Source organism: Rhinatrema bivittatum, unplaced genomic scaffold (assembly GCF_901001135.1).
Source record: "Rhinatrema bivittatum unplaced genomic scaffold, aRhiBiv1.1, whole genome shotgun sequence".
NCBI lineage: Eukaryota > Metazoa > Chordata > Amphibia > Gymnophiona > Rhinatrematidae > Rhinatrema > Rhinatrema bivittatum.
The window spans coordinates 310-15,290 of record NW_021820902.1 but is presented as its reverse complement, the minus strand read 5'-3'; the positions used below and the strand labels follow the sequence as shown (position 1 = coordinate 15,290).

Sequence of the window (14,981 nt, the reverse complement as noted above, 5' to 3'; positions counted from 1 at the left end):
TCTGATGGGGTAAAGGGAAAAAAAAAAAATCCTTATCTGTAGGGTGATGGAAGTCTCCAGGATCTGACAAAGCTAATTGAAACATCATAGAGTGCAATACTTCCCTAGATTTAGATAAACCCATCCATACCATCCAAATATGGGTCCAATGGTAAATTAAAATCTCCTCCTATGATAAGGGGAATATCTCCCTTGCCAGCAATCAGATTAGGCTGGTGAAAAAAAAACTGGGTCATCCCTCATGGGAGCATATATGTTTAATAAAAGAAAGCTCACTCTGAAGTAATGCCCAACATCCATTAGAATCTAATTTCTGAGACAGAACCTGAGTTTGTAAAGAACATTTACCCAGAATTACACCCCAATTCTTTTGCCCAAAACAGCCAAAAAAGGCCAGCCTAGAAAACCCATGGTGTGATAGTTTCTGCGACTCAAAGGAACCCAAATGAGTTCTTGCAAGAATACGAAATCAGGGTTGAAGCATTTAACATGAAGCAGTACTTTTTTGTGCTTGAAAGGGCTCCAAAGACCTATAACATTCAATGAAAAAAATCAAACATAAGTACTCATGATACAGCATTATCATAAAATATTGAAACACCATTAATACATACAGTTTAGTATGTCTGAAGACTTACAGCAGAATACAGATCTATCAATTCCCATCACCACCCATATTTAGTAAAACAAGCCAACATATAAACAACATAAAAACAACTGTTAACAATGAATGTATCCGGATCCCAGTGAGCAGCCTTCTCACCCAAATTCCCGCCCCCAATCCGATTGCAAACAATGTTCTCAACCACCCAATCAACTCCAACAAGGATTCTATTCCTACCATTCAACAAAATGAACAATCATACCTATCTGCTCATGCACAACTTGACATCATCCTCCCAGCATACCTCCATTCCAAGGAAGACAACATATCGGTAGCTACACGCAGTGCATAAAATTCATGATGCAGCCAACAATCACCCATATCAAACAAGCACAATCAACATCTACATTTGACCATACCAACACCCCTTTCATTTTCCACATATAAACTGCCACACGATCTTCAACACACATTGAAATACAATCACACAAACATACCCATCCTGCATATAACTCACCCTCGCATAGCACCACCCAAAACAAATCTCAAATAGGATCCCTTCCCCAAACTTACAAACAACGCCGTCTAATCGATTACTATAATGGCAGCCACACAACACACTCACATGTCCTGAACAGAAATCTTCCTTGCACACCAGTTAGTGGTCCAGAAACTAAACTAATAAGTAAAGGAAAAAGGAGAGACAAAAAATATGGGTAAAGACAAGGATAGTTACAAAAGATTAGTGAAAAAAACAAGACAAAACTGATCTGTCCAATTTTGGTCAAAATAACGGGCCACCATAAAATTACAGTGCACAGCAACTCTACAAGGGTCAGAAAAATTTAAAAAATACTGATGAGGTCCATATTTCAGTCAACCAGATTATACAGATGGGTAAAATGCATTCCATTTCTTAGGACTCCGTAGAGGCACAAGGTGTCCACCCTAAATCAAGGACAAGGTGCATTCCAATAAACATGCTTAACCGTATCCATAGTAAGACTTCCTTCAGGGAATATCCATTTTTCTTCCCTGCTTTTTATTCAGAAAGGATTGAAGCACCTCTGGATTGACATATGTTTTGGTCGCATTATCCATTGTCATCTGCATACGTGCTGGATTTCAGCTGGTTGAGAGAAACCACTTTCTTCGGGCAAGCGTAGTTTTGTTAAGATTAGGAAAAATAAGAATATGTTTGTCTTCAAATGACAGGGGAGACTTAAGTTGAGCTGCCTGTAGAATTTCCAGTGCTTGAGGGTATCGGAGAATTTTTAGTACAAAAGGACGTGGATGTCTGGCATTTTGCTGATGAAAGGAGGGAGATCTATGTGCTCGCTCAAATGGTAGGGTACAATTTAAACCCAGCAGCTGCAGAAGGAAGGTTTGGAGAAAGTTGATTGGATCAATGACCTCTGCATGCTCTGGCACCCCCAAGATCCGGATATTGTTCCTTCTTGGGCGATTATTTAGATCCTTTAAATCTTTCTCCAATAATGCTAATTTTTTTGATTGACGCTGTAAATCTGTTATACAGCTAGCATTGCAGTTTACCCTTTCCTCCTCTATTTTAACACTATCTTTCACTGCCTGCAAGTCTGCCCCGAAAGGCTGACATTTCCTCTCCAATTTCCTACATTGTATTTGAATTTTCTTTAAATCGGTTCTTTCATTTGCAGTAATTCATCCATAATAGCTTGCAGGGAAATGTCGGAATCCTTCGCGGGCGCCGTCTTGGAGGGCGATGGTGGATCTTGGTTTACCCGTTTCACGCCATACTTATTTAACAGCTTTCACTGCAGCCATATTCCAAAGAACTTCCGTTGCCAGGAAACCAGCTTAAATCAGCAAGTAAAGAGCCATGGATAACAGAATTCAGATCAGGAGCAGGGAGATTCGGCTGCCTTCTTGAATAGCTGCCCACTAACCCCTCCCCTTTTAATCCCTGCACGCATTCACTGTACATCAGAGTGTTTCTTGTCTTCTCTCATCTTGCACTTCTGTGCATTCACCACGAAAGAACATCTTTCCTTGTTTGAATGCACCAGTGGGCATGCGTTTGATTTATATTATATGGCACCATAAGTCATTTGTACCCATGTTGCAGATCTCTGATGTATCTTGCACTGTGCAGGCATCAGAAGCAGTAAGGTTTCTCTCACACTTCCAATGCACGGTCACCAACATCCTCCCCCCACCACCCTCATTTCCGATAGCAGCAGTTTCCATCCCCCTACCTACCCTGCACTGCAGCTCATATTCCTGGATTATCTCAGCAAAGCGTTCTTTCTGATTGATCAGCTCAGCGCTGTGAGGATCTGGCACTGTCAGCTGCAAAGAGAACAGAAACGTATGCCATGTAAATGCCAGGAAATAGATTCATTCAAAAAGTTTACTTTTATTAAATTGTCCTTAAGTCTGCTGAGAAAAACACATAGCCTACCTAAAAATAAGCACAGGGGAAGGCACTTTTCAACACCATTTCCTGGGGGAAAGTTACTATACCTGTGGAAATAGACTTTTAAAAATTGCCCAGCTTATGTTACGTGCATAGTGCCATTATGCATGTAGTTTTACGCATAAGAGGGCTTAGGTGTGCCTGGGGACAAGTTACGGGCCTATTTTTGGTCAGAAACACTACCTGCACAAAAAGAAGGTGCAGATTTGTGCAAGTGCATTTTCTCAAGCAATTTTCAAAGGCAAAGTTTTGCCTTTGAAAATGGGTACAAAGTGCTTGTGAACCTTTTGCTTCTGTGGGCAGTTTGAAAATTGCATCCTCATGCCTGAATTTTAAAAGCCCGGTGCAAGTAAAAACCAGCGAATACGTGCATGGCAAGGCCTTGCGCATGCCGAGCGCATTTTAAAAAAACAGCCCAGCCATGCACGTATCTCCCAATAAACGCAGAAGTGCCAGGCTCAATCAAAGGGGCAGAGGCTGGCCGGGACAGCGACCATTAGGCCCTGTCCTGGGGAAGCAAGTGCCAGCGGAACTTAGTTCATCTATTCAGATGAATTAAGTTCTGAAATAACAAAAAAAAAAAAATAGGGTAGGGAAAGGTGTTTTAGGGGTCGAGGAGAGAGGGGAAAAAGGAGGCAGAGGCGGAAGGAGTATAGAGAAGTTCCCTTCCAGTCCTCTCCTTAATTGAAGCGGACTGGGAGGGAACTAGGAAAGGTCTACTTGCGTCACCACATGTATTTTTTAAAAATCCTCCCTTGCACGTGTTAGATGTCACCCACCTGCACATGCCAATATTACAATTGGTCACGCATGTGCATGTAAGAATTGTATTTTATAACCTGCACGTGTCACCAGGAACCACACGCACATGGGTGCCCACGTGCGATTTGGAAAATCAACCCCTCAGTGAATTCACACAGAGAAAGGCGTCAGGACCCTGAAGTCTGTCCTTCAGACAGATCTAACCTCTGTTTTTTCGGTGCCCCAAGTGCTTTTAATCACTGGTTCTTTAAGAAACAAGTATGAACTTGTATGCTACAAGTATATGTAATGTTTAATATAAAGAGGGTGTATTATATTAAGTGGTGATTTTCCTCTTAAGGGAAATCTATTAAGGCCTGTGACATGGTGATTAGGGGAAGGTGCTAGTGAAGGAGTTCAACCTAAGGCAGAGTGTGTGACAGGAAATTTGACTGATATGTAGGTACAGCCTCTTTTTGGGGTTGGCTGCTCAGGAGTATATATAACCCCTGTTCACTGTAGGACTGGGGCTTCTCCAGAGTAAGAGAGCAATAAGGAGGATGTAGCTGCTACTCCCTCCTGGGGTTACAGCACAGGAGAAGCAGGAGACAGGTGAGGATTCACCAAGCGTAAGAGAAAGCCTGAGGGAGAAGTAGAATGGAGTGTGGATTTGAAAGAGGTTTAAGAAGAGGAGTTTTCTAACTGTGGTGAGAACTTGCAGGTCCAGGAGACAAACTGTGCTTAGCTGGAACTAGTCATGGGCTAGGAGGATTACATTTCTGAGAGAGAAAGGGGGTGAATCTTTCTTGAGCTGATCAGGATATTTGTGAATACCCAAAGCGGAGTGTTTAGAGACTGAGTGGGCCTGGGTAGGCCAAAGAGTGGATTTACTAGTGAACTATGATTTTTCCTTTATCTTATATGGACAGTGTTTGAAGTTTTGTTTTTGCTGCTGCCTGTTTTATTTGTGACAACTTTCACAATAAATGTGACTCTCTGTTTGGAGCACATTTTTTGGTGTGGGCATTTGATGTTTTGTTTTTTTTTTATTGAGAGTGAAAGTGTGTCTAGCCATGTTTGGCCCTGCAGGGTAACCTGTCCCAGTCCTCAGCCCAGGAGAGATCACACCCCACCTCGGAGGCATTTTTCCTCGTGTGCCTCAGGACTGGGAGGTAAGGTGACCCCCTTGGCAGAAGGGTAACAAACTGTTTTCCTAATAATTTGTCTAAGTTGCTAGTCTTTACTCCTAAAATGCAGAGCCCTACTCAGGCTGTGGTGCTGTGTCAACTAATACAGGAGTTTGACCCTCTCTGACGGGGCTGGTAGAAATCAGGCACACTGGGGAGGGTAGGAAAGATGGCTGGTGGCCAAAGTAGCAGCACTGAGGGTAATTCTCAGAGGAGTCTTCCCTCCAGCCCTCCTGGCTGGCAAGAGCATGTGTTGTTGCCTGGACTTGTCATCAGAGGTGGTGTGTGTGGGGGGGGGGGGGGGGGGGTGATTTTTGGGAAAAGAAAAAAATGGAGAATTAAAAAAACAAAATAGGGATACACATACTGAGGATGAGAATGATCTCATTTTAGTGTCAGTATCTTATGCTTATTTTATGGTTAGAAATTAATGCACGGCTACCAGTTAAGTATGAAACAGTTAAATACCTCAACACTCAGAGGTGGCTTTTAAAAGGAGTTAGGCGTGTAAATGTAACATACTATCGCAGCAATTTTGAAAAGCCATTTTACTTGCATAAAGTGCCCTTGCATGAGTAATTCCTATGGACAATTTAATGGCATATAGTGCAGCAATGGTTGAAAGTCCACTTACTCAAGAAGGGTGCATTTACACATGTAAAAGTCAATTAAAATCAGGTCCATACAGTGCGTGAGGCCAGAATTTGACTCCTTGTTCTAGGTGAGGCAAGCCCGACACATGCTCCATGCGGGCTGGTTCAGGGGAGTGCCAGAGGGAGCTCTGCCTTGTCCTCTCAGGCACAGCAGGCTACTGTGAGGCCCGGACTCTGACTGAGGGACGAGGAGGATGAAAGAGCAAAGTAGAAGAGAAAAGTCCAGAAGCAAGGCAAGAAGACCGGATGGGACCCAGCGACAGATAGATTTCATTTTGTTTACATAATGCCCTGTCCAAGACTACTTGTCTGGCAAGGCACCCAAATAGTCACAAAACTAAAACTTTTTACAGCCAAGATATAGCCTTGGACATCCTGGCTCAGCAAAAAGCTTCACTGCGAATGCATTCAGATCACAGCCTCTGGCTTCTCTGCTCCCAAAGAGGAATCACGGACTACGGTTTAAGCTCTGGAGCAATGGCAAACCTAAAATATATGTATGTGGTATAATTTAAAAGGAAAAACAAACAAACAAACCTCTTTTTGCTCCTTGAAGCAGACTTAATTTGTATAGTTTAAAGGCATAAGGAATGAAATTTTATTGAAATCCTTGCCTCACCAAGCTGGGAGATCAAAAGCTGTGATCTACATGCATTTCCAGTGGGGGGTTTTCTGTAAGTTGACCAAGTAAAGAAGTCTGCATGACCTGGCATGTAGGCTATTCGTACTTTTTTATTGTTTAGTCTGAGGGATGCCATGAGAACTGATACTGCTGACAGGTCAAAAGCAGATCTTGATTAGGACTGGAACAAAGTAGATGAGTAGGAGCCAAGGGGGCCATGTTCAGTGAGGTGTAAAACTTCTGCAGACTGTGGTAATTAACTCTTAGTCAACCAAGGTCAACAATAGACCATTTGGGAGAGTCGCCTTCATTTATCATTGCTCTGAAACCAATATGACTCTGTTCTCAAAATCTGGCTGGGTAAAAGAGGCAGGCTGAAATGGGATTTGAAGATCTGCACATGGATCACAAATCATAGACTCAGAATCATTCATTCAACTAGCCATAAACTTAGGCTTAATCAGAACAAAGCAATCCACAGAAACTTGTATTTCGTTTCCTTTGTACTTATAGTCTGCAGTATGCAAATATATTCCATTCAGTGGTTTACAGTATTTTATTTTTATTTAGATTTATATTCCGCTTTTCACACTTTTTTCAGCGCTTCAAAGTGGATTACATTCAGGTACTGGAGGTATTTCCCTATCCCCAGAGGGCTTATAATCTAAGTTTGTACCTGAGGCAATGGAGGGTAAAGTGACTTGCCCAAGGTCACAAGGAGAGACAGTATTTGAAGTACAATAGAATAAAACCAAATATCAATAAAGGGCTGAATTTTTAAAGCCAGTTGTGGGCATAAAATTGGGTTTTCCTGAGTAAATGGCTGTTCTAAAAGAGACCTGGGACTCAGTGCTCTATTTATCCGGATAAGATCAAATATGTCGGTCTAAGTAGTGGCAAAGGCGCTATTTAGCCAGATAAATCAGAATTCATTTGGAAACGTGTGCACAAATGAATCACACATATATGTACTTCAAATTTTAAAGGGTTATGCGAATAGATTTTATTCATATTACTTAAACACATTTACTCCTGTAAGTTGGCTTTTACATCTCGCCCGCTTTATCACACCACATCAGCTATCTCGCATATTTAGATCTTCTCAACAAGGACTACTTGTTTTATCTCCTTCAAGAGACATCAGGCTAGAATCCACTAGAGAAACCAGATTTTCTTACCTTACCCCTAGCTATCCACCTAGAGAAAGATAATCTTAAATTTAAAAAAGCTGTAACAACTTATTTCTTTGTGAAGGCCTTTGAGTTTCAATAATTTTATTAATGACCTCTGTTTATAATTTTATTATATTGTTTTGTTTTATGCTCTATTATTTAGTACTATGTCATTTTATGTTTTATGATGTAATTTTCTTATTTCTGTTATTTATATTGTTATCCATTTTAAATCTAATTTAAGCTGTTTTGAATTTAATTTTATTCTCTGTACATCGCTTTGATTTACATTTGTAACATGTTGCAATTAATGAAGTAAATAAATAACAACAACAACAGGTGGAAATCAGGGGATTTTCTATAATGCGCTAGGCAATTAAATTGCCAGTTTTACCAATTAGATCCTCCTGGCTCTTCAGCCTCAATGTACCCCAAAGTCACCCACACCCTCACCCATCATTTTTTCACTTTTAAGATGTTTATGATCACTTTCCCCAGATATCGAGCAGGTGTAAATATACACAAGTAAAAGACCTTTGCGCATCACTTTGGCAGGCTGTAAAATAGCAATGTATGGGCATAACTGCTGCTCCCTCTCCAGAACAGCACCCCCCCTTCTTTTTTTTTTTTTTTAACACACGCAAGTTTACTCACAATCCCCAATATATGCGCATATGTTGCAATTTTTAAAATAGCCTATACTCGCACATCTTTCAAAAATTTACTCATAACATTTCAAAAATCACTCCCTCCCGGCAACAGAACTATCTAAATACTCTTATTGCTGCCCATAACACTTGGACTTCATCATTCCATGAAACGATTTGCCACACACAGCAAGCTGTCTCTTAAAAGTGGCCAATAATGACCTTGGCGGGAGGAGGCAGGGCCTCAGTAGTATCAGACATCAAAAAGACACAACAGACCAAAGCAGCTCGCTTCCCCCAAGATAGTCCATGTAGTCCAACGTACCCTTAAAATCAGGGCACTCTCTTAAGAGGCGAGCTTCTTCAGCGCGATCTGCCTCCAACCTTCGGCAGACTCCATCCTGCTACCGGTTGATGCCACCGTGTGGATGAGGACACAGTGGAAAGAGGCAGTAGAGGATCCCAGAAATGACCCGGGACTAGAACAAAGGCTAGTGGTTCTGTACTTAAAAGGTTCATGCTGGCCCGCCACATGTATTAACCTTCTTGCTCCTAGGCTAGGAGAAAGCATCTGCTTTGGAGAGAAGAGGTCTAAGGTTTAACATAGGAAAATTACCTTATCCATCAACAAGAAATCCAAATCACTTTGGAGCTTTGACACCAAACTCTCAGACTCCGACACCTTTTCAACCATTTCAATCATCTCCTTTTGTAATCGACTGTTCTCCTAATAAAAAGAAAAACATATCACACCTCCTAAGTTCTAACCTTTAATATAAAGGGATTTATATTTGGCCTGCCTACGAGCACTCTTTTTTATGGGGTTTGTTTTTTTTGTGTGTTGTGTTATTTTCTGCTTTTGAGAGTATTTTTGAGTTTTTAGTTAAATGCACCCATCCAGGAACTATTAGTCCCATTGATATCCCACAGAAAAAATATCAGTAGAGAAGTTACAGGCGATACCTAGTGAAAGGACTAAAAGTACTGGTAGCCAAACTTTCAAGTCATATACATTTTTCAGCAGGCAAATGAGCAAGCTTTGCCTAGGAATATGTTGTAAGGGAACTCAGATTACACAAACAGACATGGTTCTATTCATCTTCAAGAGTGTCCTGGAAGTATATATACCAGGACTACTAGTGCCACCGATTTCCCCTTGTGACCCAAGCTCCGAGGCATAACCTAACACCGACCAGCGGCTCACGAGCACCCATGAAAAGCCTTCGAGTTAGACAAGAATGGAAGCAGTCTTTAGATTTATTTCCAATTTTTTTGTTCCCCTTTCACCCCTCCCCTCTGATTTTGCAACAGCTACTTGGAAAAAGTTCCATGGTGACCTAATGACTTTCTGCTGCTTAATTATCCATGCTCTCTCAAAAGCAGTATGTAGTCTTAAATTATGTTGCCCCGGGGAGGTTGGAGTGGTTCTATAGCTACTTTGTTCTACCATTTTTGTTTCCACAGTGTTCTACCAATTTAATCTTGTTTCTAATTTTTTTTTTTTTTTTTAAAGGCGAGACCAAAAAAGTAGCTTAAGGCTGCTAGGATCCTGGGAGGGTACATGAGTCACTTATTAGATTTATGTTCTACCTTACAGGAACTTTAAAGTGATTACATTCAGGCATTTAGGGAATTTCCCTATCTTCAAAGAGCTCATTCACTAAAGCATGAAAAATCCAGTTTTTCACACAATAAATGTCCTAATGCAGGGGTTTCAAACACCTCACGCAAATCTGGTCCCTGCACCATACACATTTAAATGAGCTAATTAGCATGATAGGGCAAAGGCTGGATAGCACCATTTTGAAAATTGGTTGTTGCCAGGCCCAGAGCCTAGGGGACACACCAGGCCCCTACTGGATCACCAAGGCTAATTTTGTGAGTAAGGGAGAGGGTTCATGGGTGTCCCAGCCTCTGAGGCCCAGATTTTTTGAAGGGGAGGGATAGGCCTTATTAGGAGGTGGGGCTTGGTACCAATTTATAAAATTTATTTATTCTTGACAATGGGCTGCTTCCAGTGGTAGTAGTGGGGGGGAGCAGGATAGGGAATCTCTGGAGACGACCAGAGTTTTTGACTACTTTTGGAGAACAGGTCTTACTCAGGCTGTTGGCCCCCTTAAGCAACAGCCAGAGCCAATTACTGCAGGTTTATGACTCCACTAAGTTTCTAACTAAGGCAATGGAGGGTGAAGTGACTTATTCAAGGTCACAGGGAGCAGCAGCAGGATTTGAACCCTGGCTTCTCTGGTTTGTAGCCTACTGCTCTAACCACTAGGCTACTCTTCCAATTCAGAGAACCTACATCTAAAAGTTGAATTTCTGCATCATGTGAATAGTATCTACTACTGATTCCACTGGGGGAAGGTTGCAGGGAAAAAGCTGTCAACCATGACTCTAGCAGTAACAAGCCAAGCACACACAAAAGGCAAAGATATATAAAAAATTATCTAAAAGATAAAGGTGTAGCAAATAAAGGTATGCAAACAAATATCTAAAATCTATAATATCTTTAAGTGCAAGCACTAAATCCTGAATCTCTGCTTTCCCCCAACTTCTATAAAAATCTTGCAGAAACAGCAGGCTTTTACCCCTCTACAATTAAAGAAACCAATCTGACAGTCCTTTGTGACAGCCACTGCTATCTCCTCAAGAGCCCAAGCTCTCTACGGCAGGGCAACCAAGTGACCCTTACCTTCATCGACAAGGTCAATTTATCCCTCAGATGCACCTCTTCCATCTGGAGGGATTCCACATCTGATTCCAGCTTGCTCCTCTGCCCATTCATGTGCTGCATAAAGAGCTCCCTCTCCATCTCCACTTCAGATCTCATCATTGCCACTCTTTCCCTGTAGGCTTGCTCAAGATCTCTGCAATAAAAATGGCACTCCTTCAGAGCAGGGATGCAACCTGTGTTGTGACATGCAGTTAGCAGTTTAAGCGGCATTTTAGCTTTCTGCTAGATTTAAACACATTCTTGCTGCATCTGTGTTGGAAAAGGAGGAAATAGGAGAATCGGGGAATAAAAGAGGACAGAGTAAAGAGAAAGCAAAGAAAATTATGTCAAATATAAGGATATTAAGAAAATGATGGGGCCCCCGCTAACAGCACATACAGAGCCACAAGAATAAAAGGAATAGGAGAGGAGAAGTAAGCTGTTTGCTTATATTTATTATTTTTAATTCCTAGATGAGCACGTCACAGTTACACAGAAAACCCAAGTTCACTTATTGTATTAAAATTATTTTGAGGAGTTATTTTTTAGTTTTTCAGAAGACTTTGTGATGTGCAGGTGGGGTTAGTAATATGGAACAAAGCAATCACCAATACACTAATAAATGTGGATCAATATAGAGTGCCCAGCTTAGCATAAGGATTGTTAAGACATTTTTAAACACTATTCTGCTGCATACGTTTGTTTTCTCTTCTGCTCTAAGTTTGCTTAGTAACAAGCTCAGATAAGAACAAGACATATGTTTCTTCTAACTGATAAAGCCAGTGAAGGCTAGTGCTCAGAGTCAGGCACAGGATGTCTCTAATGAGCCATAGCCAAATCATTAATTAGTCAAAGCTGTGAGTTCTAATTAGACCAACTGGCTTTGCAAAACCTGAATTAGACCCAGAAAATGAGAATATAACGAAATAACTGCAGCGTTTTTAGACCATCACATAGAGAGAGCATCTATAGCCTTCTCATCTAGGGAGGTCTCTAGACCTATTGTCCCTTGATTTTTTCACGGATATATTGACTGTGAAGGAGGTATCTCTTATCTCTATCTTGTTTGTACAAATATTTAGCTTTTATTATTGTAACGCTATTAGCTTTTTACTGGTTTATACAATTTACCTTTGCTGATTTGTACAATTTTTACCCTATTTTTACAATATTTAGTAAACTAAGTATTTGCTTTTAAAAATCTGTGCTGTGTGTTCTATGATGTAATTACCACCTTTCAGGCCACTGCTTACACACGGGCCGATACAGTAAAGTCTGCGGGAGAGCGGACGAACGCCCGCTCGCCGGTGCGCGCAATTCACTATGCAAATTAGGCGGCGCGGTAGAACTGGGGAAAAGGAGGCGCTAGGGACACTATTGCGTCCCTAGTGCCTCCTTTTTGACAGGAGCGGCAGCTGTCAGCGGGTTTGACAGCCAACGCTCAATTTTGCCGGCATCGGTTCTCGAGCCCGCTGACAGCCATGGGCTCGGAAACCGGACACCGGCAAAATTGAGCGTCCGGTTTTCGGCCCGACAGCCGCAGGCCGAATTCAAGTTTGGTTTTTTTTGTTTTTTTGTTTACTTTTTTTACTTTTTGGGACCTCCGACTTAATATCGCTATGATATTAAGTCGGGGGGTGCACAGAAAAGCAGTTTACTGCTTTTCTGTACACTTTCCCGGCACCAGAAGAAATTAGTGCTGACCTTTGGGTCGGCGCTAATTTCTGAAAGTAAAATGTGCGGCTTGGCTGCACATTTTACTTTCTGTATCCCGCTGTACTGTATTGGCCTGACAGTATCAGCCTTACTGTATCGGAGCTGACAGTATCGGCAGTACTGTATCGGCTTGACAGTATCGGCTGTACTGTATTGGAGCGCACTGTACTGTATCGGCCTGACAGTTAAGATTGCTAGGGAGGAAGTTCCAGCCATAGCTCCACATAAGGACACTGGGGTATGGGACACCAGAGAGAACCATAGTATGTTGACCTTTGCCTAATTACTGCTGTGATAGGCTAAACAAAAGGAATTAAAAATGGGGAAATTGAGTAGCTTTGTGTGAAGGTGATAGAAGCAAAAACAGAGTAGAACACAGGCTACCAGAACCTAAAAAGTCAACTGGGTTTTAAATGTAGCAAACACTAAGCTTATGTCTATTTTGCATTTAATTTTGGAAACATCTAGTCAGTCCATTGCAGATTAATTATTTTTACCTTCTGGCCCCCACCAGAGGTAGGGAGGAGAGAGTCACCTATGATAGGCCAAGACCTGTAGCAGAGCACAATAAAGCTCTGGAATTTGTTGCCAGAAGATGTAGTTAGTGCAGTTAGTGTAGCTGGGTTCAAAAAAGGTTTGGATAAGTTCTTGGAAGAGAAGTCCATTAACTGCTATTAATCAAGTTTACTTAGGGAATAACCACTGCTATTAATTGCATCAGAAGCATGGGATCTTCTAGGTGTTTGGGTAATTGCCAGGTTCTTGTGGCCTGGTTTGGCCTCTGTTGGAAACAGGATGCTGGGCTTGATGGACCCTTGGTCTGACCCAGCATGGCAATTTCTTATGTTCTTATGAGTACAGCTGATCTTTACCACTGTTCTAAACTTGAAAGATAGAACTATAGCAACAGGGAAGCGAAAATATACCAGAAAATAATTTCATTGTGTTTTTGTTTATGCATAGCTGGACATATTTCTAAACATTAAAACTTTGATTAATTAGGCCCCTAAAAGTAATTTATTTACAGAAGTACACTACCCAGGGATGATGCCTGGGTTTTTTTACCTGTTCGGTACCAGCAACAGCTCTGCTAACCTCCTGTTTTTTCAGGCACAATTAGTAGGATATTTTTCCTAGATTTTTATGCACACAGACAGAATTACAATGCAGGTGTTGCACTTGTAACCCTTCAGCTGAGGGACACAGACCACAGGTCCCTGCTGAGGCTGATCAGACCCTACACCTGGCTTTTCTTCCTTTCTTCCCAGGTACGGTGTTCCTATCCCTGGGTGATCCATAAACCTCAAGCCTCCAGGGATTGAGCCTAAGCCCCCTGCACAGCAGAAAAGCTACCACCCCTGCCACTGGTCAGCCAGTGTTATGAAAAAGTGTTACTGACTTTGTGTATTAAAGATCGAGCTGTGTTATGAAAGGGGAGCTGTGCTATTCTCTGAAATGCAAAGATTATTAGTAATACTCCTCAGCTTACTTTATTTTACTCTGGTTAAGGTGCTCCATGGCAGAGTGTCGATCATCCACCTCATCAGCAAGTTGCATGTTTCGCCTCTCTGCTTTCTCAAAGTCCTGTTTTTTTTGTCCTTCTCACTGGAGACCTGCTCCACTCGTCTTCTGCAAAGAGACAGAGAAATCCCAGATATAAATCAACTGGACTACTTCCAGTCGGGATACAGCTAAAACAAATGCATTTCAATTAACTACAATTTTTTTTCTGCAGTTAACCAAGAGCTACACTAATGTGATTTAGATCCCAAGTAATAACAGAAGATATTAAACCACTATATGCAACAATTTTTATTTCTTTAACTGTCAATTAGTACAGGCCTCAAGAAGTCTTACCTTCATTACTACCTACTTCTCTCTACATTTTTGGGCAATAGAAAGTGATGATCCCCAAAAGCAAAGTCTGAGGAACCAGCATGATCACCATCAAGCCTTTCTTTCCATATTCCTTCCATAGTGCTGCAGTGCCCTGGGACCAAGAAAACAGGATGCAGCTCTCTGAAGAACTTGTCCCAGTGTCCTCTCTGACTGGCCATTAGGTGTTCGCCTAAAAGTGGCAGCTGCCTGTTCTCTGTCCTCCCAGTCTCCCCAGCTCCAAACATTGTGAAAGTCATTCCTGTGATACACACACTGGCCTTATCTAGCCCAACCAGCAAGATATTAGATCAGAATTCAAAGCCATATTTTTCTATATGCTGGTGTGAAGTACTGGAACTAGGGTTTCGGGTGGTTCCTAACATGGTTGTGGTTATTAACCTTTGGGATCAAAATTCTAGCCAAGCTGGAAAAACCAACATGGTGATCACACTCAAGACTCTGCTTGGTCATTGATGATGTGATAATACATCACTTCAGAGGAACAAAAACTCATCAACTAACATTAGTACATTGTGGATGTACTAATGCGAGACAGTCCTGGCTCTGTAGAGCCTCACACTTCTGTCATT

General features: G+C 41.6%; 1 protein-coding gene across 1 annotated transcript; it reads right to left on the bottom strand.

Moving 5' to 3' along the window:
* Window positions 1-398: 398 nt before the first annotated feature.
* On the bottom strand, window positions 399-14,098 carry LOC115082268 (ninein-like protein). Its single transcript, XM_029586514.1, has 6 exons — window positions 14,003-14,098; window positions 10,777-10,951; window positions 8,701-8,811; window positions 2,846-2,935; window positions 1,230-1,282; window positions 399-530 (listed from the first exon to the last, which is right to left on the bottom strand). Exons 1-6 carry the CDS (start codon window positions 14,068-14,070, stop codon window positions 485-487), a joined length of 543 nt encoding a protein of 180 aa, XP_029442374.1. The 5' UTR covers window positions 14,071-14,098; the 3' UTR covers window positions 399-484.
* Between the last annotated feature and the right edge of the window lie 883 nt (window positions 14,099-14,981).

Coding starts and splice junctions, on each gene's coding strand:
- LOC115082268 (XM_029586514.1), bottom strand. CDS start 14,070: ATGCAACTTGCTGATGAGGTGGATGATCGACACTCTGCCATGGAGCAC. Junction 10,952..14,002: donor CTTAACCAGAGTAAAATAAA/GTAAGCTGAGGA, acceptor TTTTTATTGCAG/AGATCTTGAGCAAGCCTACA. Junction 2,936..8,700: donor ATTTCTTGTTGATGGATAAG/GTAATTTTCCTA, acceptor TTCTCTTTGCAG/CTGACAGTGCCAGATCCTCA.